Source organism: Hibiscus syriacus, unplaced genomic scaffold (assembly GCF_006381635.1).
Source record: "Hibiscus syriacus cultivar Baekdansim isolate YM2019G1 unplaced genomic scaffold, ASM638163v2 tig00110933_pilon, whole genome shotgun sequence".
NCBI classification, from domain to species: domain Eukaryota; kingdom Viridiplantae; phylum Streptophyta; class Magnoliopsida; order Malvales; family Malvaceae; genus Hibiscus; species Hibiscus syriacus.
The window spans coordinates 933,251-959,062 of record NW_024062919.1 but is presented as its reverse complement, the minus strand read 5'-3'; the positions used below and the strand labels follow the sequence as shown (position 1 = coordinate 959,062).

At 31.5% G+C, this 25,812-nt stretch overlaps 3 protein-coding genes and 2 pseudogenes across 3 annotated transcripts; 1 reads left to right on the top strand and 4 right to left on the bottom strand.

Moving 5' to 3' along the window:
- The first annotated feature begins 212 nt into the window (after positions 1-212).
- Positions 213-21,630, top strand: LOC120147053. Its single transcript, XM_039160518.1, has 7 exons — positions 213-217; positions 5,066-5,074; positions 5,133-5,138; positions 20,146-20,422; positions 20,810-21,092; positions 21,218-21,327; positions 21,568-21,630. The coding sequence occupies exons 4-7, from the start codon at positions 20,146-20,148 to the stop codon at positions 21,594-21,596; spliced, it is 699 nt and encodes a 232-aa protein (XP_039016449.1). The 5' UTR covers positions 213-217; positions 5,066-5,074; positions 5,133-5,138; the 3' UTR covers positions 21,597-21,630.
- Positions 1,449-2,172, bottom strand: LOC120147055 (protein EARLY FLOWERING 4-like). The gene has a single exon (XM_039160519.1). It carries the CDS (start codon positions 2,013-2,015, stop codon positions 1,668-1,670), a length of 348 nt encoding a protein of 115 aa, XP_039016450.1. The 5' UTR covers positions 2,016-2,172; the 3' UTR covers positions 1,449-1,667.
- On the bottom strand, positions 4,758-7,353 carry LOC120147054 (annotated as a pseudogene).
- On the bottom strand, positions 9,516-13,896 carry LOC120147051 (putative ABC1 protein At2g40090). The gene is made up of 12 exons (XM_039160516.1): positions 13,635-13,896; positions 13,267-13,421; positions 13,007-13,132; positions 12,743-12,838; positions 12,521-12,621; positions 12,159-12,195; positions 11,611-11,829; positions 11,309-11,420; positions 10,844-10,935; positions 10,368-10,541; positions 10,056-10,169; positions 9,516-9,841 (listed from the first exon to the last, which is right to left on the bottom strand). The coding sequence occupies exons 1-12, from the start codon at positions 13,816-13,818 to the stop codon at positions 9,644-9,646; spliced, it is 1,608 nt and encodes a 535-aa protein (XP_039016447.1). The 5' UTR covers positions 13,819-13,896; the 3' UTR covers positions 9,516-9,643.
- A 484-nt stretch (positions 21,631-22,114) lies between the features above and the next one.
- Positions 22,115-25,579, bottom strand: LOC120147056 (annotated as a pseudogene).
- Positions 25,580-25,812: the final 233 nt, after the last annotated feature.

The window sequence follows — 25,812 nt, the reverse complement described above, 5'->3', positions numbered from 1 at the left end:
CTAATTCGTAGGATCTAGCGTTGCAGCAGAACGTGATCGACAAACCCAATAGTAGGATTTCCTATCCGATTTCTCAGAGTGTGACAGGTGTGTTTCCTGACAGTGTTATTTTACTGTTTTAAACTATCATATAAATAGTTTATATGATTTTTGACCTGGATTCTGATATGATATTTGACCTGAATTTTTATATGATACTTGACATGGACTCTGTTTTGTACTTGACTTGAATTATGTTTTAATTTTTGATATACATATATCCGTTATAAGCGGAATATGATTATTTTGGGGGAATAATGTTGGAGAAAGTATACCTGGAGGTTTCTCTGCTGTGTGCTCAGGACCTTATTTACCGGCTCCTCTGCTGTGTGTTCAGGACCTTACTGGACTTGTTGGTAGGTGTATGGTTCTGGGGAACCTACACAATTTGGACTTGATGGATGGGGGTAGTATATATATATATAAAACATGTTTGATAACTGATTTTACTGGAATATTTTATTCGTACGTTTTATACACTGTTTGGAGCACACTGAGCTTTTTAGCTCATTCTATAGTTTTTACCCTTTTTCAGATAATAGCAAACCATAAGCTAACAGATTTGGCATCAGGGGAGATCAACTACTTATTTTGTACGAACATATATTTCTATATGTTTTTCAGTTATATTTTGTGATATGTATTTGCTATCGTTTTGGACATATCTGTAATATTAATATATTTTGTTTAATATTCTATAAGCTGTAATAAAAAAAAACTCTGAATGGGATATGTGACCACTTAGGTTTGAGTCTAACTTACCGTCTGGGGGTTACAAAAACAAAATCCAACATTATCTCAAACATGTTTCAAACATGACAATGAACAATCCCATATATCCCCCTCCACCTTCAAACCAAAAACCAAGATCATCGGCTCCATATCAGTACGGACTGTATGTACTGTTTAGGTTCTAAATCGATAAGATTAAGTTCCATTTCGATATATCAGTGTGCTTTAGTCTATCTCTTCCGGTATCCTAAAATAGTGCATCCTTCATACCAATAGAAAACCACAAAATCCAACATTATATCAAACATGACAATGAGCAATCCCAAATATCATCACCTTGAAACCAAAAACCATGATTATCGATACCATATCAATACGGACCGTATGTACTGTTTAGGCTCTAAATCAATAAGATTCAGTTCCATTTCGATATGTCGGTGTGCTTTACTCTATCTTTTCCGGTATCCTAAAATAGTGCATCCCTTATACCAATATAAAACCACAAAATCCAACATTATCTCAAAATGTTTCAAACATGACAATGAGCAATCCCATATATCATCACCTTGAAATAAAAAACCATGATTATCGATACCATATAAATACGGACCGTATGTACTGTTTAGGCTCTATGTCGATAAGATTCAGTTCCATTTCGATATGTCGGTGTGCTTTACTCTATCTTTTCCAATATCCTAAAATAGTGAATCCTTCATGCCAATAGAAAACCACAAAATCCAACATTATCTCAAACATGTTTCAAACATGACAACAAGTACTCCATTAGATCATCAACTCAAAACACAAGCAACAAAAACATGGTAAAAATCTAAAAAATAATAAAAATTAAAGATTCTCTTTTTGCTCAATCAAAATTCATCCCTCTTCTCATGAAATCAATCACCGTTCTTGGGTCCCTCACCATCATCATGCCTATTAAACACAGTGGAGAAATTCGAAGAGAAATCGGAGTAAAGCAAGACAACCTTGGAGATGTTCCCATTGAGTTCTTGGATGAGTGCAACGTTTTTGACCATGTTGTCGTGGATCCTCGACTGATGATTGTCGTTGACCTGTTGGATCAACGCACGGTTCCTGTCCAAAACCGACTGGACCTGTTTGAAACTCTGATCGAATGTTGCCCAAATTTCAGGGTTGTCTCCATTTGCTCCCTGTGAATCTTGGTTCGCTTGGTGCTTCAGCTTCTTGTTGGTGTTACCCTTGTTTGTGGGGTTATTTTCCATGGGGTTTTTTATTCTTTTGAGGTTCTTGCACAAAGAAGAGCTTGTTCTGGTGTTTTATATGTAATAAAAATGGCGATTTCAGAATATTTTTGGGGGTTTCAGAGCTGTGTCTTTGTGAAGATGGAGGGTGGGGGATCTTTGAGGTTTACAAGTTTTCTTAAAGGATTGGAAAAAGCGGTGGAACTTGAGAGAAAGAAAAGTTCTACTTCACGCGCGACCAAAGCGATTGTAAAAAAGCATATATTACTTTCTACGGTAACTATATAAAGTTCGTATCTTTCACGTGCGTTAAATATCTTCCTTGGTCATAATTTAGAGTTTTTATTATATATTTTTAGATTTTATTAAAATACTAATTAAGTTTAAAAAATTAAACTGATATTTTAAATATAGTTAAAATCAAATTAGTTAATAATTTTTTATTAACTTGTAATATCACTATTATAACAAGATTTAACGCTACAAAAATCAATATACATTAATATTACTGATCAAAACATAACTTTTCATACATGTGATAGAACATTGTTTTATTGATCATTTGATTATTAAAAATTATAAAACAGTTATCTAAGTATAAAATGTTATTTTGTTGAGTCTCTTAATTATTAAAAGTTACAAAATGATCATTCAACTATTCATATGTTTCAAACTCGTCCTCTTTCGTTAAAAATTAATGATCGTTTGAGTTAGATATTAAACTACTGATTGGATATGATAAAATAACATGTTAATGATATCTACTAACACAATCTTTCAATCACATACTCAACAACATAATATTTCAAGTATTATCTCGACGATATAATGTAAATAGATAGTCGATCAAATAAATACAGCTTAAACAGTTGTACGATCATATTTTATTATATCTCAGTCAATAAATTAACGCTTAACTTAGAAGACCGTCAAATTTTTAATAAAAAATTACAAGTTTAGAACATATGAATAACGACTGTCCATTTTTCAACTTTTAATAATTAAGGAACTCAACAAAACATTACCATACAATCAATGGACTATTTTGTAAATTTTAGCAATTGGAACCCAACAAACTAGAATCCTACAATCGAGATGTCATTTTTATACTTTACCCTAAGGCTGCGTTTGGTTCACGGAATGTAAGATTACCAGTGGGAATAAAAGATTACCAATGAATAGGATTACTGGGAATGTTATATTTTGTGTTTGGTTGGTTTAGCAGGAATGTAAGATTAACGTGTTTGGTTAAAGGAATAAAATATTATTGAAATATATATTTAATCAAATTGTTCTTATTATATATTTATTTTTTTAATAAGTTAGAAAATATTTATATATTTTCTTTAAAAAAATTAAATTCATAAAATTTATGTACTTTTTTTTACAAATTGAAAATATAAAAAGGTTTAATGAAAGGGTAAAATTTTATTTTAACCCCTGAACTTCATATAAAATTTTAATTATAGATTGTTTTGGTAAATCTAAAATAATTTAAGAATAAATTTGTAATTTAACATTCGTAGAATTTTTATTATTCAATGACAAAATAAGGATATTTTGAAAAAAAAATTAAGGGCATTTTAATCTAAAAAACGGTAATCAATTAATACCTAAGGAAATAAGGTAATTACATACCCGATAATATACCAAAAAAATTCACTATTGGTAATGTAAGATTATTGGGAATGACATTCCCGACCAACTCAAACGCGGGAATGACATTCCCGACCAACTCAAACGGGGAATGTGGATTCCATTCCCATAGGAATCTCACATTCTCCCAACCAAACACAACCTAAGTATTAGTAATTATGAGTTTAGTTACTCTAAAAATAATTTAAATTAATATATTTTTAAACACGCTATTATAACGTTTCAATTTTTACTCCTACAATGATATTTTAGCCTGTTACCAAAGTATAAATTTAGACGTATTTAAGTTTTTAATATAAATTATTAGTTCATCAGTTTATTTTTTATAATAATTAACTCTAATCATAATTAATATATGTTGTTTATGTTGTTTAACGTTTATAAAATACACCAGAATTATCATATGAAGATAAACCACGCGCCAGATGTGAGAATGGTTATAAGGCAATTCATAAATATCTTAGGGCGTATTTCCAATTAAAAAAGGGAAAATTTGGAAAAGTTCACTTTTCTGTCCCCAAATATCCCCCATTAAAATATCGCGAAAACTTGCTTTTTAATTTTTAAAAAGGTTAATACCACAAAAGATCCCTACAAATTGTTCAAGTTTTACATTAGTCCCTACACTTCAAAACATTTTAATTGAATCCCTAAAATGTTAGTACTACATCAATCAAATCCTTCTATGAGCCTAAATGTAATTTAAGTGTTAAATGCCAATTCATATTTAATACGAATAGCTTGAATCAATCAAATTAAAAGATAAATAACATCATTAAAATTTAAGAAGTTTTTCTTTTGTCTATTGAGTTTAATTCAATTAGCATTGTCGTTGGTACATTAAACCAGAGAACATGAAATCAAAAACATTTAAAGCATTCAATATTCTTTGTTCTAATTAAACTAATCTAAACTCAATTCGATTATCATATGTGATTGATCAAATTAAACCTAAATGATTTAAAATTCAAATAATTTAGAGTTTCAAGTTCAGTTGACATATGCCAGACCATCTGAACCAAGCATCATATTGATATACATGTGTACAACATTTGTTCACCAATATCAGTCAGCCAAAACTAGAGTAAATAGGTTACCTTCATGGGATGCATCTTGATGCTAGAATATCACAGCTTAATCAAACGGCTTCCTCTTCCTTCCAAGAACTGAAGCTCTTTGAAGCCTAGGACCGCCCATCCGCCACTTCTTAAAAGCTGCCATCGAAGCTTGGGCTCTTCATACACTGCAAAGATCAAAACAAAACATAAATGCTACGCTGCTCCGATTCATTATCTCTCTCAAAAGACCATGCATCAGACACTAGTGTCTGATATACGCGTTTCAAACCTCTATGGATTTCTTCTCTGATCATACAAGTGTTGGATACACGCTCGAACCCGATACTCAGACTCAAGTTTGAATATGTAATATTTATACATAGAAAGGAGGCATAACAACGAAAGAAATAAGATTTACATAAAGAAAAAGGGATTCTCACGATTTGTTTCTTCTTTTGTTAGAAGGGTCAAGAACTTGGACGTTGTTGTGAATACTGCAGTATATGCCTTGGTTAGGATCTCCTTATATCTGATCTTGAATGCCGATAAGAGCAAGATTTCAATGGTTTTATCACCAACCCTATCATATGGAAACGGAAATTAGTTACTGAGAATTCACTTCAAATATATTATTTCGACTTTTTTATTTTTCTTAAACTACTTCTACCTAACAACTATATCCTACACACATTAAGACATGGATATAGAAATATAATCCTTTGTACTTGGAAAACCTACTAGCTAGACAGCCAAGGGATGGACTAGGAGCACAAGTCCTATCGTGTTCGAACTCTTCATTTTTAAAGTACTCTTGTATGATACTCGTGGCCCAACACATGAACATGAGGATATAGCCTCAATAGATCCTCCAAATACTTAGAAAAAACTAACCATACCCATTTCGACACTCGATTATACAAAACATAGCACAAGTCAGCCTATGAAATCCACTAAATGGACCATCCCCTCAACTCCCCGAGAAATCACTTCGACTGACATCAAGGGTGTGAGATGTCAAGCGTTAAGTCATTCATTTTCCAACGATCCTCCAAATTCATGAAAAAAAAAATCTAACAGCACATGTGCTGGATAGGTCCTATACACACTTGATCCAAGTAACATAGGTTGTAAAAGATACTATAAGTATTGAAAAAGAGACTTACAGTGGTGCTATCTTGCATCCAAACTCATAAAAGTATGGAGACCGAGATTTAAGATCCACACAAGCTGCATCAGCTTGGATTTCCAATCGTGTTCTGAACATATAAAAGAAACATCATTAATAACACAGAAGGACAACTTTACGAGAACATAAATCAATCATCAGCCTGCACTCTCAAATAAGTTAATCACCATTCTTCCATCGCATATGGACATACATACGTGAGAACTAATAACTATTTACTTCTTCAAATAAATTCAAACAACAATCATTCATAAATAAAATCAAACACCTACAGGTTACTACCAAACCAAACCAAGTTTACATAACTGATTTTGGCAAAAGAACCTCCTTGATTCAAACCGTGTATAGCACACATTTGGATCGATAAAACATTAAGATCTGTGATTCAGACATCTCCATGGAACATCAACGTATCGAGATTCGATAGTTGCACCAACATAAACATACATCAATAATATCGGGATTCAGACATCTCCCTGGAACATCAATGCATCGAGATTCAATAGTCGCACCAACATAAACATACATCAATGATATGGGGATTCAGACATCTCCATGGAACATCAATGTATCGAAATTCGACATTTGCATCGACATAAACATACATCAATAATACCGGGATCCAGACATCTCCCAGGAACGTCAATGTATCGAGATTCGATAGTAGAACCAACATAAACATACATCAATAATACCGGGATTCAGACATCTCCCTGAAACATCAATGTATCGAGATTCGATTGTCGCACCAACATAAACATACATCAATAATATGGGGATTCAGACTTCTCCCTGGAACATCAATGTATCGAGATTCGACAGTCGCATCGACATAAACATACATCAATAATACCGGGATTCAGACATCTCCCTGGATCATCAATGTATCTAGATTTGATAGTCGTACAGACGTAAACATCATCAATAACATTGAGATTCAGCCAAATTACCTAATATGAAAAAAGTGAGCTATTTAGGGGGGAAATACCTTTGAATGAAACAGGCGGGGACGCTTATGGATATGGCTTGCCTTAAGTATAATTCTTGAGCAAGCCACAATGGTAGCTCCACTTTTGCTCCTTGTTCAACCTAAGAATCAATCATTAGAAACTTAACATCTTCTTTTTTTCAATTTTTCGCCTTAAAAATGGGATTAGAGTGGGAACAACACTTACGGAGTTTGTTTCGGAACTGGGATCGATTATAACTCCATTTGCTGCTTTATGAAAAACAACTGGAACAAACTGAAATTTACGGGAAAAAAAGATCTGAAACTTTTTTCGATTAGGAAATTGAGAAATTAAAAGTAAGCAAAAAGAGGGGTGGGAGTGTTGAATCAACCTCTTCCTCTGCAAGAATATCATCGCTGTTGTAGTAATCTGCCATCTTTTCTTTCTTTTCCAAATCTCTTCCTTTTTCTGGATTTCTGAAGGGATTGGGGGAAAGAAAATTATGCGGTGGTTAAAGCTTATGAGATTTTGAATCTGTATGGGAATTTGAGAGGGGAAATTAAACGTTTTTTTTAACGTGACATATTGAAATTTAATTCTATCATTTTCTCATGTTTGGTTCAAATTTTCAAAAGAGAAATTGAAATATAATTCAGGGAAAGTAAATTTCATCCATAACATTATGAAATTGAAATCTTTTGGAGGAGATAATGTGAAATTTGATCATACTATCCTCATCAATCTTTTGGTATTTGGGTCAGATTTTTAAAAAAAAATTAGGGTCGGGTTGGGTCATTTTTTTAAGTTCACTATTCGGGTCGGGTTTTTTTAATTGTGATATTCGGGTCGGGTTTTTTAAGTTTGATATTCGGGTTGGTCGGGTTTTTTTAAGTGTAATATTCAGGTCGGTTTTTTTAAGTGTGATATTCGGGTCTGTCGGTTTTTTTAAGTGTGATATTCGGGTCGGGTTTAGGGTGAAAAATATTCGACCCGAAAAAAAATATAATTTTACCTTATATATTTATGAATAATTACAATAATTACCCTCTATATATAATTTTTTTCAATTAAGTCACTATTTTTATTGAATAAAAATATATTTTTTATTTCGGGTCGGGTCGGGTTTCTAATTCATATATTCAGGTTGGGTCGGGTCGGGTGAAACTTTATTTTGGTCGAGACGAGTCTCGGGTGGAGGTTCCCTTGTTCTCGGGTCGGGTGGACCAAAAACCCGACCCGATTTGACCCATGGTCATCCCTAATTGAGATGATTTTATCTTATGATGTTTATTAGTATGATTTTTATAATTTATTGAAATGAATATTCAATCAATAAAATGAAATTTTAATATTTTTAAAATTTTTATAATATGTTGTACATGTAAGTTATAAAACAAACTAAAATTAAACAAAAAAAATAAGAATGACAATTATGTCATTTTACATTACTGAAATCAAATTCATCTGACATGTCTGTGAACCAAACAGAATATGGAATTGAATTCCAATTCAATTTCCTGTCAACCAAACAGGTTTTAGATTCAGATTTCAATTCCTTCACAGATTCTAATTCCCTCATAAACATTTCAACGAATTAAACGCCACTATGTAATTTTCAGATTAGAAAATCAGGCTTGATCTAGTAAAATTTTAGGCCCTAATTAACCCAAATGGGAATACGCGAGCCCAACTCATTTTAACTGATATTTTTATCAATTATTATTATTATTTAATTTATCTAATAATTCGGGATGATTAAAAATTAATATATGTTCATAATTTTCATCATATCGATAACGCACATTCTATAGACGCAATTACTCGAACCTATATCTTCAAAGAGAATAGTATTTTCTTGCCCGGGATACTCCCAAGGTTCATCGGTTGGTCTCCTCACTAAGATCACTCAATGAGTTCTATTATTTAAAAATTAATAATAACAATTAATTTTATTGAATAAAAAATGCAATAAAATTATAAGAATAATTTACATATATAAATAAATTAACTAATATTAAACAGTTATTTAATCTAAATTCATCAAAGTATATAAAATAATGATTAAAGAATAAAATAAATTTATATAAAAAAACTTTAAAATTCAATCAAACAACTCAAAAAAATATAAATACAAATAAACATGATTATCAACGGAGAAATACGTAATTAACTAACATATATATATATATATATATATGATATTGAGAAATTAACTTTAACAGGCCTCAATTTATTTATTTATTTAAAAAAAAACTTTAAAATGACTCCACCCGTTCTTTCTTTAAAGATTTTGAATATCTATCAATGATAGAATTAGTTTGAGAATCCAAAGAGTAGATCAATAATACAACTAAATAAACATTAATTAAAGATGTGGCACAAACTCCTGCCTGGAAGGCAAAAATTAATTAAACAAAATAATATAATATAACTCATATATAAAATAAAAATATGATAAATTAGTGGTCAGCGACCACTCAAAAATAAATAAATACAAACTGAGACAATTTACTCGATCAAATAATCATATGCTTTAGTTTTATCATTGAAATAAATCCAGTTTTTTTTTCTCTTTCCAGAAAATCAATATTTTTCTTACAGTCACAGTTCATCAATCGCCCACTTGAATGGGGGTTTTACAAAAATAATTATGTGGTATTTTAAGAAATAATGAACAAAAAATCCCATGAATCTTATTCCTTTCTTTTACGTGATAAAGAATCAATGAGTGTGTCGATCCTAACTTGAACAGCCTGCACCGAGGTGGTTGAGAGACTGCTTTCGGAGTCGAATCGGTGTTCAAGTCAGTGCTTTCCGGACTTGTAAAAGCCACAAGGCTATTTGTAATGCTAAAAGGCGAGCTTCGAAGAGGAATTCCTCGAGCCAGATATTAATCCGGCTAAATAATGATTTCGTCTGCATCATCTTTGCCTCAACAACGGCTTCGGAAGAAACTTTTCCGATTATCAAAAATGTCTCCATAGAAGAACCTTGCAACTGTGAAGCAGCAGCCACAGACAACTTAGTGAATGAACCGAAATTCAAAAGTTAGGTGAAGTGCTCAAGCAATAAGCTCCTTATCATGAACCAGTCTGACATGTATTGAAACATAACTACGACAATATATCCCATACCCGGGACCAGCAACGGAGTCCGAGTAACATTTAAATAAAGAACACAACGAAATTGAGTGCAGAAAGTTAGAGAATACCAGAGAGTTATTGACTGCTCTTAAGCAATCATTTGTCTTCAACATTAATAGAATAACACGGGGCAGTCGCCTGAGAAGTTCGGATATTTGAGGGAAATATTGAGATGCATACATCTGCCAGAGAAAACAGATAAGGCCAAGCAAGAAGTGAGAGCCGATCAATTAAAAACAATCCGACGATCAAACTCGTATTAGCAAAACAAAATCTCTAAATACAAAAACCGAGCTTCAATGGATTTCAATTCCTATTCGGAATGAGGGGGAAATCATTTTTGGCATCTATAAAACATCAAAACTTATAATAACTGTCACCTGTAGTTCGGAACTGTCGGTGTCTTTTATGACCAAATGATCCATGGCAGGGTCAATGACCCGATTCCAGGGCCTCATTGTTACAATCCCCGCAAATAGCACATACAGGTCCTCCCCAGCACCCAGTTTCACGCTATGTTCTTTTATTCCATTAGCATCAGAAAACACCAATGCCTGCAATGCAAGTCAAAGCATGAATTGACGTATCAATTTGTCACAGGCAAACCCTACGTTATCCAACTCGGGAGTGGGTGTCAATAGGAGCATATGTCCATGACAGGTATGTTTATCTTTTTACTAAGTTTTTCATGTATTTGAAGGATCTTTCGATGATCATATCTTCATACTCATGTTTGTATATGGATAAGATACAGGTAACCATACTTGATGAAAAATGACGCATCGGAGTAATGTGAGTAAAAACCATAAGCGCATCAAGAAATAAATCCAAACTTTTCAGGAGAAAAATGGCGTACCCTCCAAAGAGAAGCATAGCTGAATCTAGTGGAGAAGTCGAGTTCTTTATAAAGGCCATGGTCTAGTAATATCAGCTGTGGTTTTTTCTTCCCTGTGTACAAAAGGAGAAACATCACTAACCTGACTGTCGTATTGGAATAAGTAACTGAACTTCACAATCAAGCACACAGGGATCCAAAAAGAAGTACATCAGAGAACTCGGAATTTTAATGACTACAATATAGAGTCCCAAGAAGGAGATAAACTGGTAAAGCAGGTTTTTCATCAATTTATTATGAAGTTGGAACACTTAGAATCGTTTTTCCCCTTTTATGAATCAACCAAAAGTTCCCCAAAAGATGCCTTCACTCGAAGTTGTATTCAATACTAGCAGTGAACAAAATGCAACTAGTGCAAAATTGCAACTAGCTAAAGTATGACTGGAGAAATCCTCAAATTAATTCAACATAAAAAGAAATCCTCACCAAAAATGCTCCTTTTGCCATAAGGTAATGGACGAACTAATAGATTAGCAGCGTGTGGATCACAATGAACAAATCCATGTTTAAACATCATCTCAGCAAAAGTTTGACTAACCTGCATAGAATCGTATCACATATCATTCAAGAATAGTTTCTTGTACACATTTACAGCATCATATAAATGTAATCATTATATACATAGTACAAGTCTCATTCCCAAAACACACAAATGATTTTCCCAACATTGTTAATAAAAAGAAAAGCATGGGGTAGACATTATTCGCAATAACAAGCCAAGAACTTACTAATTTTGAAACTTCACCGGGCTGCATTCCAAGTCTACGAATGGAATTCACATCATTCACTTGTACACCGTCCATGAATTCCATTGTTAACAGCTTTGAGGTAGTTAAAGACCAAACTACCTCCGGAGCATAAACATAATCCGCAATATGAGGAGACATCTTACGGAAATTTTCCAAACATTTCACGCTGTTCTTTGCCTCTATCAAAAAGTCTAGCTCCTGAAGTTAAAAGGTAAGAACCAAAATCAAATGATATATCACGTAGGATGGAAAAAAAGCTAAGCATATAAGAGGCAAATGAAAAAAATGAAAATATAAGTATCCAAGAAAGAGACAATTATGCATATCTTCTATATCCACCTTTTGCAAGCAAGGGTGCATTCAAAGGTATAAATCCAGAAAATAAAGCACAAGAATACCATGTCACAAGAAAATCAATTGTACAATATATAGATTTATTAGAATAATGTATTTATAGAATTTTTAAGGATATCATGATAAAGGAATTCCACCAAAACATCAAAGAGAAGGTTATCAAAGTAACTTGCCTTGGGTAAACTTTCTCGAATTTCAGCAACCAACCATCTGCATGCACAAGACAAGAAACCCATCAGTCCTCACCATTTGGAACCACATAAACCCATAAGAATATGTCAGATAATGCACGCTTGAAATTTAAAAGAAAACTGTGGTCATGACTCGCGCCAAGAAACCATGTTTCTCCGACTCTTTGTTTTGTAGAAGTACCCATACATAACACTTGTTCCCAACACATATTGAAACATAAGTACAGAGATATGATCCTCTAAGAACCCTCCAAAGACAAAAAGAACAGAAAGAATTGAACATGACTGTGTCAGAGATGTACCACTCACACCCAAGTCCAAAGAACATAACTAAGAAACAGTACCTATAATCAAAAGATGGGAATAGCCAATGTAGAGTGTTGATAAGAAATTCCACAGTAGCTTGATCTGCAGCTGCAGTATCTGTCATGTGAGTGTGTTGAACCTGAATTTCAAGAAAAATGATTCAGACATGGAACATAAATCCTAACAAGAAACACCCAAATCCTATATTTACAAAAGTCAAATAAAAAATTTTCCAAGGTGAAAGTAACAAAGAATGAAACCTTCACAGCAACTTTTTGACCATCATGCGTACGAGCGACATGAACCTGTGCAAGGGAAGCACTTGCTATCGGTTCTCGATCAAATTCATCGAAAACCTGCACATGAAAAGCTTGTCTAAATGAACAAGTATAGCTTCTACATGTCAAAAGAAACATCCATAGCACTTATTATATAGGAAAAACAGATATCCATCCTTTATAATCATTAAAAAAAACAATTGAATTCAGCTTAGTAAACATCGTTTTTTTCAAACTGATACTTACTTTATCAGGCGTCTCTCCAAGTTCCTTCTTGAAAACTTCACACACTTGATCGTATGAAGAAACCGGACACTTATTCAACATCGACTCCCTCATTGTAATAACATACTCTTGAGGAACTAGGTACTCCTAATTTTTTTTTTTTAAAAAAAAAGAGCAAAATCTTTTTGAATCAAGTCTACAATGGAATAGGATCTAATAAATCCGAAAACCTATCTGCAAACATTCTTCAACAAAAATAGTCAGCATAACTAAAAGCATACCAATTGCCCAATATGTTGGCCAAGCTTGATATAAATCCCTCCATTTATAAAACAAAGCTCTTGAAGCTTTCGTGCCGATCTTAAATGAACTTCATGTTTAATCTTTGCTCTCTCTTTACTTCCTTCGGGGAGTCCCCATAATGAGTATTGATAATCTAATAGCATAATTCAAAAGGGTCACCAAATTTTGAAAGAAAAATAAACAAATAAATAAAAGTACCCAAATTCTCAATCACTGGCTAAATTCCATGGCATTATAAGAAACTGGTTCTTTTTAAATCAACATCGAAACTTTAAGCTTTAGCTAACTATTTTAATAAAAAGAATCTACAGTTTTGAAAGAAATCAAAATTTGCTTTCTTAGGTACCGAAGACGACGGAGGCAGCAGTTGTGGCGTCACGGAGAAGCCGGACAGGGACGGTGGTGCAGAGCTTGGCAGCCGAAGCGGGGTCGTCTGAGGTGGCGACAGCTGCGGCGGCGGCTCCCGTACAGAGGGTGGTGGCGACAACCGCTAGCTTGGCGCGCGAGCGCCATAGGGATCGGGTTGCCATGGTTTCTCTTGGGGAGGTCGCTCGCAAGGTTTACGGAGACAAGCGAGCGAAAATAACTCTCTTGTGTTTTCGGAGTTTTTTTTTAATCTGTATTTACTTATTTACTGTTATATTTGAATTTAGGGTTTAATTTGTTAGGGGAATATGTCCATTAAAAAAACGGGCCAATAGCCCATAAAGTGTGTCATTTTGTTGGGCAAGTAATGGTTATTTTGTTTTTTATTATTTGGATTTAAATTATAGATGCCTATGGGTCGAATCCAAGTAAAATGTTCGGATAATATAATTGGGAGAAAGATTTTTCTTATATATTTTATCTAAGACTTCATTTTTTTCAACTAGGATAATATCTATAGTGTTTGGAGAAAATAGTGGGATGTATGGTGACTTTGACGAATACGACAAGATTATACGGTTTTTTTGGAGAAGGCGTATAGACAACATGACGTATTCTCAATCTTCATACATAACTCTAGACAGTTTACATCTTCGATGGGTGCGAAAATGAATGATGTCATTATTGACATCAAACACGAATAGTTCAATTTAGCGTGGAAGCAAAAATGGTCATGTCATTGTTGGTGTCAAGCATAGATAGCTTAACTTGGTGACACGAGCCATGGACGACATGTTAATGTCGAGCAGTAATGGAGGAGGAGGAAGAAGAAAAAAACGCATAGAGCTCCATGTATCTTCCTATGTCATGCAAAAGACGCCAAATACTCCATGTGTCTTCTTCACAACAGTGTTCACTTCACCTACTTGAGAAAATAATTTCAAAAGTGCAATATTAGGTTAGTTTTTCCCGTATCAACATTATAACGTTTTTATCGTCGAATCCTAACTAAAATATTTATAAAAACTTAAATTTATTTACAACTAGATGGATATAGTTTGAATAGTTTTATTTGCTATTCAAGATAAATAAATTATTTGATTCACCGTGAATGATATTAAAAAATCTACAAGTAAAACTTAAACATTATCATATATTATAAGGTAATATTATAAAAATAAAAAATGAAATTATAATTTTTATACACTGACAATGTAAATTTAATAAATTATTGTATACCTCATTTTATACATTGTTAAGAAAGATAAAAATTCCTTAGTATTCTGTATATACTTTGTTATATTATATTTAAGATACGAAATGTGAAAATAAAAAGATTTTATGTCCATTAATCTAAAACTTAATTATTTTCCATAATAACTTTGAAAATTGTATTTAACAATATTTAATTTATATAGTTGAATTGTGATAAAATTATATTTAATTTATAGTCTTGGTTCTAATTTGAAACCCAAGCTGCATCATATAATTTACTATTAATATATATACATTTATAATACTAATATAGATCAAATATAAAAACAAAATCAGTAGAGCATAGATGGACTAAGAGGACGGCTGAGGGCAGTCTCTCCCTAAAAAAAAAAATTTTTTTAATTTTTATATAACTTAGATATTTCATTTGTATTTTCTACTGATAACAAGTTTTTTGCACTCCCTAAAATTGTATAAATTCGTCCATTCTTAAAATTTTATGAAAAAAAATACTGATATAAAACTTTACGTCCGTTCTTGATTAGAAATATTTTATGGGTGAGAAGTCCATATTTATCTTTACTTGTCTATTAATATTAGATTGGTATAAAATAAGATTTTATGTATATAAGTGAAATAAAATATTTTGATAAAATGTATATTATAAAAAATGTCACCGAATAATGTTGAATATAGTGATAGAAATTTAATCTTGGAATTAACTAATCAAAAGTTTATTTTTTTCTATAGATAGTAATTTTTATAAATATTAATATTCAATTTATCTTTGACTAATCCATATCAAATATTATATTTGCTCACTGCAAAGGAATATTTTCAAATTAATTTATTTCATCTATAATGTTAGAATTCAAATCTCTAACATTGTTTAATTAAACTTAAAATCTCATCCAACCAGACAGTTAACATATAATTTAAAATAATATTTTTTTATTATACTATTTTAAAAGACTATATAAATTAAAAGTAGAGAAGATAAAAACTCAAAAATTAATATTAATTTTAATTATTAATTGATTAACTTGTGACACTAACTAAATTAAAAATATTAGGGTAACATACACAAATGATCATAAAATTATATTAAAATAATTTATTGGTCATTAAAGTTTCAGAAGTTATAAAATGGTCATTACAATTATCAGATTATTATAAAATAATCATTAAACTTATCAAATTGTTACAAAATGGTCATTAAAACTTATCAAACCATTACAAAATAGTCCTTAAACTTGTAAAAAATTATCACCATTTTATAACATGTAGTGATCATTTTGTAATAGTTCGATAAGCTTAGTGATCATTTCATAACTTTCAAAACTCTAATAACCAAAAATATATTTAAATACGATTTAGTGACCATGTGTATAATTTATCAAAAAATTTAATAGTGCAATAAATATTGAAAAAATTGCAAATTCTAAAAAGAGTGCAAGCATCATGCAAGCAAGATCCCCACTTGTTTTCTAGAAAAGCATATCATGCCATATTATATCTCTCACCGTGTGCAAGACGTGTGCATCAAATAATAATGAATCCCAATGTCAAATCAGTGTGATCTTTTATCACTTGGTTTAACTTATCCAATAAAATATAGGGTAAATTACATAATTGGTGACTCAACTATAAAATCATAAAAAGGAATTTTTGCAGAGAAATCATCAAGGTTAGGTTGTATTTTCATTTTAATCATTCAATCATAAAATAGTTTTCATTTGCCACGCATGATTAATTCCTGTTAGTGAATGTGTTCTTATATTATGAACAATCTACCAAATATAGCACATGGGTTTAATGGATAAGTAGTTCGAGGATTTTTACAAGGACTCGGCCTAAGTCCAACCCTTAACGATTTTTTTTTCATTTTTCAACCAATTAGGTGGTAACACATGTCACCACGATACCGGAACACGTGCCACTAATGAAAATTAATCATGGGTGATTAAAATGAAAGTTTTTCATAGTCAAGTGACAGAACGAAGAATGAAACTTTATTTTGATGACTTGTTTGCCCTCTTTAAAGACCAAAATGATTCTTTTTAATAGTTGGATGACCAAATTGTGTGATTTACCCTTGTTTCATTAGAAATATTAGTTTGAATGAAATATTTTGACAAAATTATTCAAATAATCAGCTGAGAAAAAAATTACATAAATAAGGTGTAGTAGAAATTATTTTCTGAACTACGATCTTTGTTACGGTATTTACTTAAAATTGTCAACATTACATAACGACTTTTGAAAAGTGTATGGATTGCTCAATAATTTTAGCATACAGACAATACAAAAGAACATAATTGTACACAAAAATCGTTGTATAATCCTAATCACTTCCACTAAATATTATAACAAAAATCTTTATTTAAAAAATATTTTTTAATGCATCTTATATGATTACTTTTTTTCTCACTCCATTATTCAAACAAAATAACCAATATGTTTCATAAGATAGAATAAAATTAGTATTTTTGTTTCCTTTGTATCATTTCGATTTCTCGAATCGAGATTGATTCGATGTTGGCACCTAATTTTGTCATCTCATAAATATTATTTTCTTGAGTCCCTCAACTATTAAAAGTTACATAATGGTATTCCGACTATAGGGAGTTACTTTGTTGATATTCTCGACTATTAAAAGTTACAAAATGGTCACTCAACTATTCGTTAAGTTCCAAACTCGTCATTCTCTACAAAAAATTAACGGTTGTCTAAGCTAGACGTTAACATTCTGACTGAGATATGATAGTTGTTTGAGATTATGAGATCATATTTTATTACATATCCGTCAGCAGGTTACGTCCAACTCGGACTACCATCAATTTTTTAATGGGAAAATACGAGTTTGAAACATAATTAATAGTCAGATGACTATTTGTAACTTTTAATAGTTGAGGGACTCAACAAAGCAACTCCCTATAGTTAGAGGACCATTTTATAACTTTTAATAATTGAAGGACTCAACAAAATTCCTATAGTTGGGGGATAAGTTGTGTACTTTACCCTAGCATTTTTCTAGAGCAGGTTTGAAAAATGCTCCATGTTATCCCTTGGCAATTAGCATGGACCCAAACCCAAAAAGATTATTGTCGATTTCCGTATTAATTATTTGAAATTGGTGTACATAATTTATTCGTTGCCACGCAATTTCTTACGTCAAAAATACCTTTTTAATATCCAAAATCAAAACATCTTATCGAGTGGACAATTTTAAAGAACGCAATTAGACATTTAATATTTTTTAGGTATATAAGTTTAATTTTAATTGATTCTTATTTATAGTTTAATGTTATTTAGTTAAAGACATAATGTTTGTTATATATTTAAAAGAGATAGGTTAAAATTTTTAAGTATAAATATATGTAATCTTTAAAAAAATTATTTACCTAATTGCATCAAAAAACAAAATTTGTATACCTAATTGCACCATTAAAAATAGATATCTAATTACACTATTACAAAAAGTAACACACCTAATTTATCATCAAGAAAAAATAGGTGTCTAATTGTAAAAAAAATGATAATTACACATAAATATCAAAGTTAGACGCTAACAAATAAATATAATTATTCTATTATCTAATTTCTAATCACGTGATTGTCATATACAAATACATGTTCGTCACAAATATATTTTTTAAGATAATATACTTCAGAATTATATGATATTCATGTATTAAAATTTATAACAAAAAATTTTAAATTTTTTGTTGTGTTATTTAAATTTATTTTTTATCATGTCACAATAATAAATAATATCATTCTATTTTTTATCAAAAAAATTTAATTATCCTATTATATATGTTAGGCCTCGTGATCCATTTTTTGTCATCTAGAAAATGTGCCAAGTTTGGGTGAAATTTGACAATTAGGCGGCTTTAGACTTCCAATAAGTATGATTTTATAATGAATCCAAATATATCAAACCAAATCATTTAACAAATACAAAATGGCTGCTTCGTAGACCTTTACAACTCGTGACGTAGGTATCTGATCTTAGATAGAAATTTTAAAAATTTAATCATTTATTTGATGACTCTACAATTTGATTATATTAACTTGGTACATAACATGTTTTATTTGATGTCAAAACTTTTTTTAAAAATTAAATTTAAATTTATATAAATAAATAAATAAATAAATGTTCTTCATTAAAATTATGAACATTGATGGTAGGCATATGATTCCGACAATGTTTAGGACCCGATTGGATTATAGTTCAATAAATAGGGATAAGGGGGGAGATAGAGAAATATGGAGGAAAAAAATAAAAGATTATATATATATTTTTTAAAACGGTCTCATTTTAATCATATCATCATAAAGAAACTACGGTTTACGCCAACGTATCAATTATGAATTAACGATATAATGTTATAATTGAAAATTAAACTAAAGTTCAATATTAAATTTAACTCAATTGAAAATTAAGTAGTATAAACTATACACCACTTAAAATTAAGTGATATTTACACAATTAATCTTTAAATGTATAGGCAAATTACATGAATAGTCACTTAGTTATAGGGTAGGTTATGTTTAGACTATTCAATCGAGTCAATTAACAATTTAATTTATATAAGTTAAATCATATACCGTTTACAATTAATGAAAACACTAATGTGATAATAGGTAAATTTGTATGATTACACATTTGATTCTCATTATTTATATATTTTATTAATTTGATCGGTCTTTAATATTCATGTTGCCGAGTTTGATGCACTTCACTCTCATTTTGGTTCTTAATTTTCTTTAAAAAAAATTGGATTAAACTGATAAAATATATAAAGAATAATTATTAAATATATAATTTTTAAATTTTTACATTATATTTTGTTAATTTGATGACTATTCAAGTAATTATTTCTGTGGATGTGTGTTAATCACTAATAATTAACAAATATTTAAACAAATATCAAATTATAATCATCACAAACTCTTTAAAAAAGTAATTTATTCAAAATTATATCTAACCTGAACCAGAATAAACTTATCGGACCGAACCGATAATTCAAGCCGAGGTCAGTCGTTTATTGACCGTTAACAATCCCCACCCCCACCTAATATCTTTGTCATTTGTCATCACTTTCGTCACAAAGGCCAAAATCCACTGTCAAACAATTTGAAACCTTCCACCGCACTTCAACTCCCATTTCATTTCATTTTTAAAGCTTAGAAAATCCTCCATTTCCTTCTTCTATTTCCCAAATCTCCCAAATTTTCAAACCCTCTTCGCTGTACATAACATCTCCCAAATGGGTTTCTCAAAGGAAGAAAAATCAAGAAGGATTTGGAGGGTTTTCAAGACTGTGTTTTTCTTAATAACAATGGCGATCTCGTTTCTCGTGTTTTCTGCTCCGGTTTTTCTGGTCCTTGCCGATGCGATTTTGCCTTCTGCTTTGTTGTCTGCTTCTATTTCTCCTTCCTACTTATCGTTGAAGAACCTTTGTTCGTATTTGGATAACTATGATTTTAGATCTTCTCTTATTGATATTCCGATCATATCAATCATCAGATCAGCCGTCATAATCTGTAAGCTAATCTTATCCGAATCGCCTTTTTCTTTTCGAGGTTGAAATCGAATACGATTTAGCTGAATTATTACTAAATCAATTTAGGCTTAATCTCAACAACAACAACAATAGATTCATGCCTTCCCCTTCTGAATTATTACTTAATGTTTAATTAAATGGCTAATTTGATCCATATTTTTTTTATTTTTTGAATATTTTACCTCATAACATTTTATTTTGAGATCAAAATAGTAAAAAAGAATAAGAGTCAAAATAAGAATTTTATTAAGTTTTAAAATCTTTTTATCCTATAATAAATAGTTAGCTCAAAATACTAAAAAATGACTAAAATAATCATTTTGATAAATGGTGGGACTAAATTTGATATTATGTTTTTTTGCTGCAGGTGTTTACAGTTTTTGTGATGGGCCAAAACTTTCGAGGGGACCATACCTGGGAATCACAATGATCTGTTCGATTTCATCGTTGGTTTTCGTTTCAATAAAAGCTTCGTTTGTGTTCAGTCGGAGAATTCCTAGAGAAGGTCATGTTACAGCCATGGAAGCTGCTCTTTTCATTTCTTCATGGGCTCTGGCAATTGCACACGTAATCGTGGCGTATAGAACAAGCTGCAGAGAAAGAAGGAAGCTGCTTGTCTACAAAATTGACATTGAAGCCGTAAGCTTTCTATCTCTATTCCCATATGAAATTTATGGATTACGAATTAATGTTACAATTGAAAGTTCAATATTAAAGATGATTGATGGTTTAATTTATCCGAATAATTAATGAATGTTGTCTTGAAACTTTACACAGAATGGGTATCCAAGGTACCAAAAGATTCTCCCACAAGAAAGAGCCAAGTAAATGAAATACTACTAACAATGTTTTCGGCTCATCACATCCTTCTTTTTCAGATTCCAGGTAAAATATTAATTCTCATCTGTCGGATCATAATTTTAAACTTGTTTATTCGATATTCGAGTTAGTTCAATCTAAAATAAATGATTTTTCCGATTCGAATAGGTTTAACTAGTCGAAGAAAAATAGGATTTCTTGTGATCAGTCCATTTGATCTTTTATAAAGAAGTATTTAAGGTAGGTTTGGTAATAATGTGGTAGCCATGAATCTTCAGATGATTAACTCATGCTTCTTTTCTGCAGATTTAACCAAATACCAATCAGTCGCATGAAATACAAAGATCACACGCAGCAGATATATTGATATATATATATATATATATATATATGTAAATTGAGGTAATGATAAAACATACCTCAAATGATTGAGTGTACAGTATGTAAATATTTATTAGAAAAGGAATGGGCCAAAGGCCTTTTCAATATCCAAATTCGGATAACATAAATGGGTCAAAGACATTTTCGATATCCAAATATAATATAATGTTTAAATTACTCATAATTTTCTTCTAAATCAAAATCAAAAGATGTTACTAAAATTCTACCGCGAGTAAATAATGAAAATAGCCGTGTGCTAGAGAATTGTGAGTTCCTATTTTTTCAAAACTTTTTTTTCCTGCCCAAACTTTTCTCTCTTCCTCTTTTGTTTTGTATGCTCGAGACTCCTCCTTCATGCGGCTCTAGTGTCGTCGGGCACTGCTCGACCCCTCGTGATCGTCTCCCCTCCTCTAATCGATCCTATCCTCGTAGTTCGAAGAGAAACAATTGCTTACTCAATCGGAGATTGCATCCTGCAACGACCTTTGCTTTCCTCTTGACACATGCTTACATTCGTCACCATTAAATTCGGACAAGTTAAATTAACATCGACGCTGCAGAATGATCGGATAGCGCTTTTGTGTTCTGGTCGTGGGGAAGAAAACTAGCTTATCTTCTTCAGCAGCTACCCAACTTTTTTAGAAATAAAACGGGTTAGATTTGTGCTCGTAAACTACTCGAATTCAGCTTAACTCCGTTATAGTACCCCTAATATCAGTAAACAATATAAATACCTGAATTGAGTTATAAGGTGGTGTAAGAATACAGAGATTTCTACTCTAGCAAGCTCATATCCCGGGCACAACCGAGGTCCTCCTCCGAACGGTGTGTAAAAAATTCCGGAACAGATTGTCCCAGGGACATTCTGTCCAAATCCATTCGAGATAAGTATGAAAAATTATTTTTCTTCGATCTCATCGCGTTTTATTGCGGTGAATATAAAAAAATAAAGAAAACCGAAACCACAAAATAACAATTAATGTTACATTGCAACTACTATTTAGATTTACCTGCCATCTCCATGGATTGAAAGTATGAGCGTCTTTAAGTTATCATGATCAAGATGGACAGCTCGAAATGACACGAATAAATTCCGATCCTTCGGAATCGTGTAACCTAATCTAATCAAACCATTGGTAAGTACACAAAAATGTCGATCGATGACCTCTTTCATAAGAAAAAAAAGAGAGGAGAAATGTGTATTTTCTGACCGTTTATGTTAACCTCGGTTATTGTCCGTCTAAAAACTCCACTGATAATGTTTGCGACTCGTAACGTCTGGTTGATAACCTGAAATACATGATTTAGAATCACGGATTAAGCAATGTGTTGGACCGTCATGGCAATGTGTTTAGGACAATGAATGTACTTACACATTGAGTGAATGACATTGACTTGTAATCACTCCATTGAAGAGCCTCCGACTCGCTTTTCTTCTCCATAATCTTCTCGTACTCTATCTACAAATTAAACAAGTCTCATCAAATCGTCATATTAGGGCTTGTATTTGAAATTTACGTAAACTACATGTTTAGTATAAATTATTATTTTCATTTTATTTTGGTACCGACATTTTATATTTTTTTCAAAATCATACATAATATTTAGTTTAGGTTTCATTTTGGTATCCCACATTTAAAAACTCAACGGTGACGTATCACCATAAGATAAATATCACATAATCATTAAAAATAAAAAATAGCATGTCGGTAATTCTGTTAATTTTTTAACTGCGAGATATCAAATTGAAATTTAAACTAAATGCTAGGTATAATTAAAAAATTGAGTACTAAAACAAAATAAAAGTAATAGTTTATGTATTAAATAGGTACTTACCATTAAAATTTTGATACATTTATGATTCACATGAACAGTATGATATTCAGAAAAATCAAAAATCGAAATCATAAACCCTATTGCATAAAATTAAAAATTAAAATCCCCAATGACCCAAAAATACCCTTGAAATTTCCCGTGGCAGGAAAATGACTCTATGGTCATTTCATGAATGACAAAGTAAAATGATTCTGAGAAATGGTAAAAGTTTTCTCTTTTAATTTAATTTTTATATTTATTTATTACAGGTTAAGGCGTGCAATTGAAAGAGTCGTCATTATGTCCGGTTAGACAAACTTCAAGTTCCTACTTTGACTTTTATGTTCTGTTTTGTAATCTTTGCCTCTACTTTTGACCTACAGCATTAAAACCTTTAACATTAAAATGTATAATAATAAATTATAATACCTAAAAATTAATTAAAATATCATAATTAAACCAACAACTAGTTAATTCAGTACAATAAACCACTAAATTTCTTAAGTAATGATCAGAAGTTTAACTTCACGTCTACGAATGAAATAAATAAAGTTGAGAGAATCACCTCCATATTATATCGTTATAATATTTAACTCGAATTAATCGATTAATTGATTTGATATTGATAATTATATAGGATAAATGTACCTTGAGTTGAGCCAAAGCAAGAGGGGTTTGGGTCAAGAATAACAGCAAGTGTCATGATAGTTGAGGTGGTCTCATAGCCAGCAACAAGCAAAGCAAGCATGAATCCACAATTTTCTCATTTGAAATTTTTTCATCTAATAATCCTCCCAACATATCACTCTTTCTCTCACCTCTTTCATACCCTTCTCTTCTTTCACTCACTATCTTCCCCAATTCCTCTGCCACTTTCCTTCTTCCTTAAAAAACCCAACATATATATATATATATATATATATATATATATATATCAAACTAGTGGTAATATTTCTTTAGAAATAAAATTATTACTTACTTTGATCGCACGATGATATGTGATCTATAATAGAGACAATGGGATGGTGAAGAATCCTTCAATAACAAGAACATATTGTCTTCTCAAACTTTCACTCTATTCTCCCGGATCAATACTCATAAGTTGTTTTATCGTTAACTCGAAAGTTATCTATAAAAAAATTCAATAATAATGAATAAATATTAAAAATATAAGTATCACCCTGTTAGGTGAACAATAAAAATTTAATGAATTTAATCATTTTTTAAAAAAAAAATACTTATATCTAAACTCACGCACATATGCAAACTACATTACTTAAACACGGATCATTAAGGGAGAACAAATTCCTTTTAATCATTGGGACTTCTTTAAGAAAGAATCAATGTCTTGAATTTGAATAATACAGATGAAAATTTTTATATTAATTTGATTTTGAAAATTTTATGATTAAAATAGTAATAAATTAAAAATAAATAAATTATCACTACTGTGGCATTGAAATGGTTCCGAGTCTTTGTTACCAACGCCGTTTCTAACGCGTTTATCATCACCAACAGAACTGAACGATTCATACTGAGTCAACTCAGTCTGACAAATATTTAGATGTTTGATTTTTTTTTTACCTTCTTGGTTTCTTCCATGAGGAAGACACGATCGGTCCAGGAATCCAATTTGAGCCGGATTAACCGGTCTATATCGACCAAGAGTTGATCTTTGATAATTGACGAGCTGGCGAAACTCATGGTCAAAGAATGCATCCTTTTGTGAAGGTTACCTCTCATCAAGAGCAGCGAGTGTTTCCCAAGCAAATTCGAAATCGAACCGGGGTAACTAGACTCGAACAGCTTCCCTTCGTTTTGCAAGATGAATCGGTTCGTCTCCGGACCAGCTGAAAAGACAGTCGGTTCGCCGAAAATATGGGTCGTGAAGACCGAACCGTAACGTTTCACCCTTTCGTCGATGAATGGCTCGGGGTTTTCGGTCTTGAAAGCAGATATAAGTTGTAAGGTCTCCCCGATGAAAGGTAAACCCAAGTTTCCCGGTGGTAAACGGAAGCGCCGAAGACGACTAACACGGTGGAGGAGGAAGGAGATGACGGTGGTGAGGAGAAGAATGAAAAGATGGTGAACGAAGATAACCATGAACAAAAGGTTTACTTTCTCCTTTTATTGTTTGGAACGAAGATACTGATTCAGCACACGAGGGGTATATGTAAGGAAATAAGGGGTGAAATGAAAGAAAATGAAAATTTAGGGATATAATTGGTATTAAACTTGTCAGTCCATACTTTCCATAGGTTAGTCAACGATTAATATTTTAATAAATGATTGAATTTATTAATATAATTGTAATTTTTTAATAATTAAAATATCTTCAACATCAACCTTTTTTTT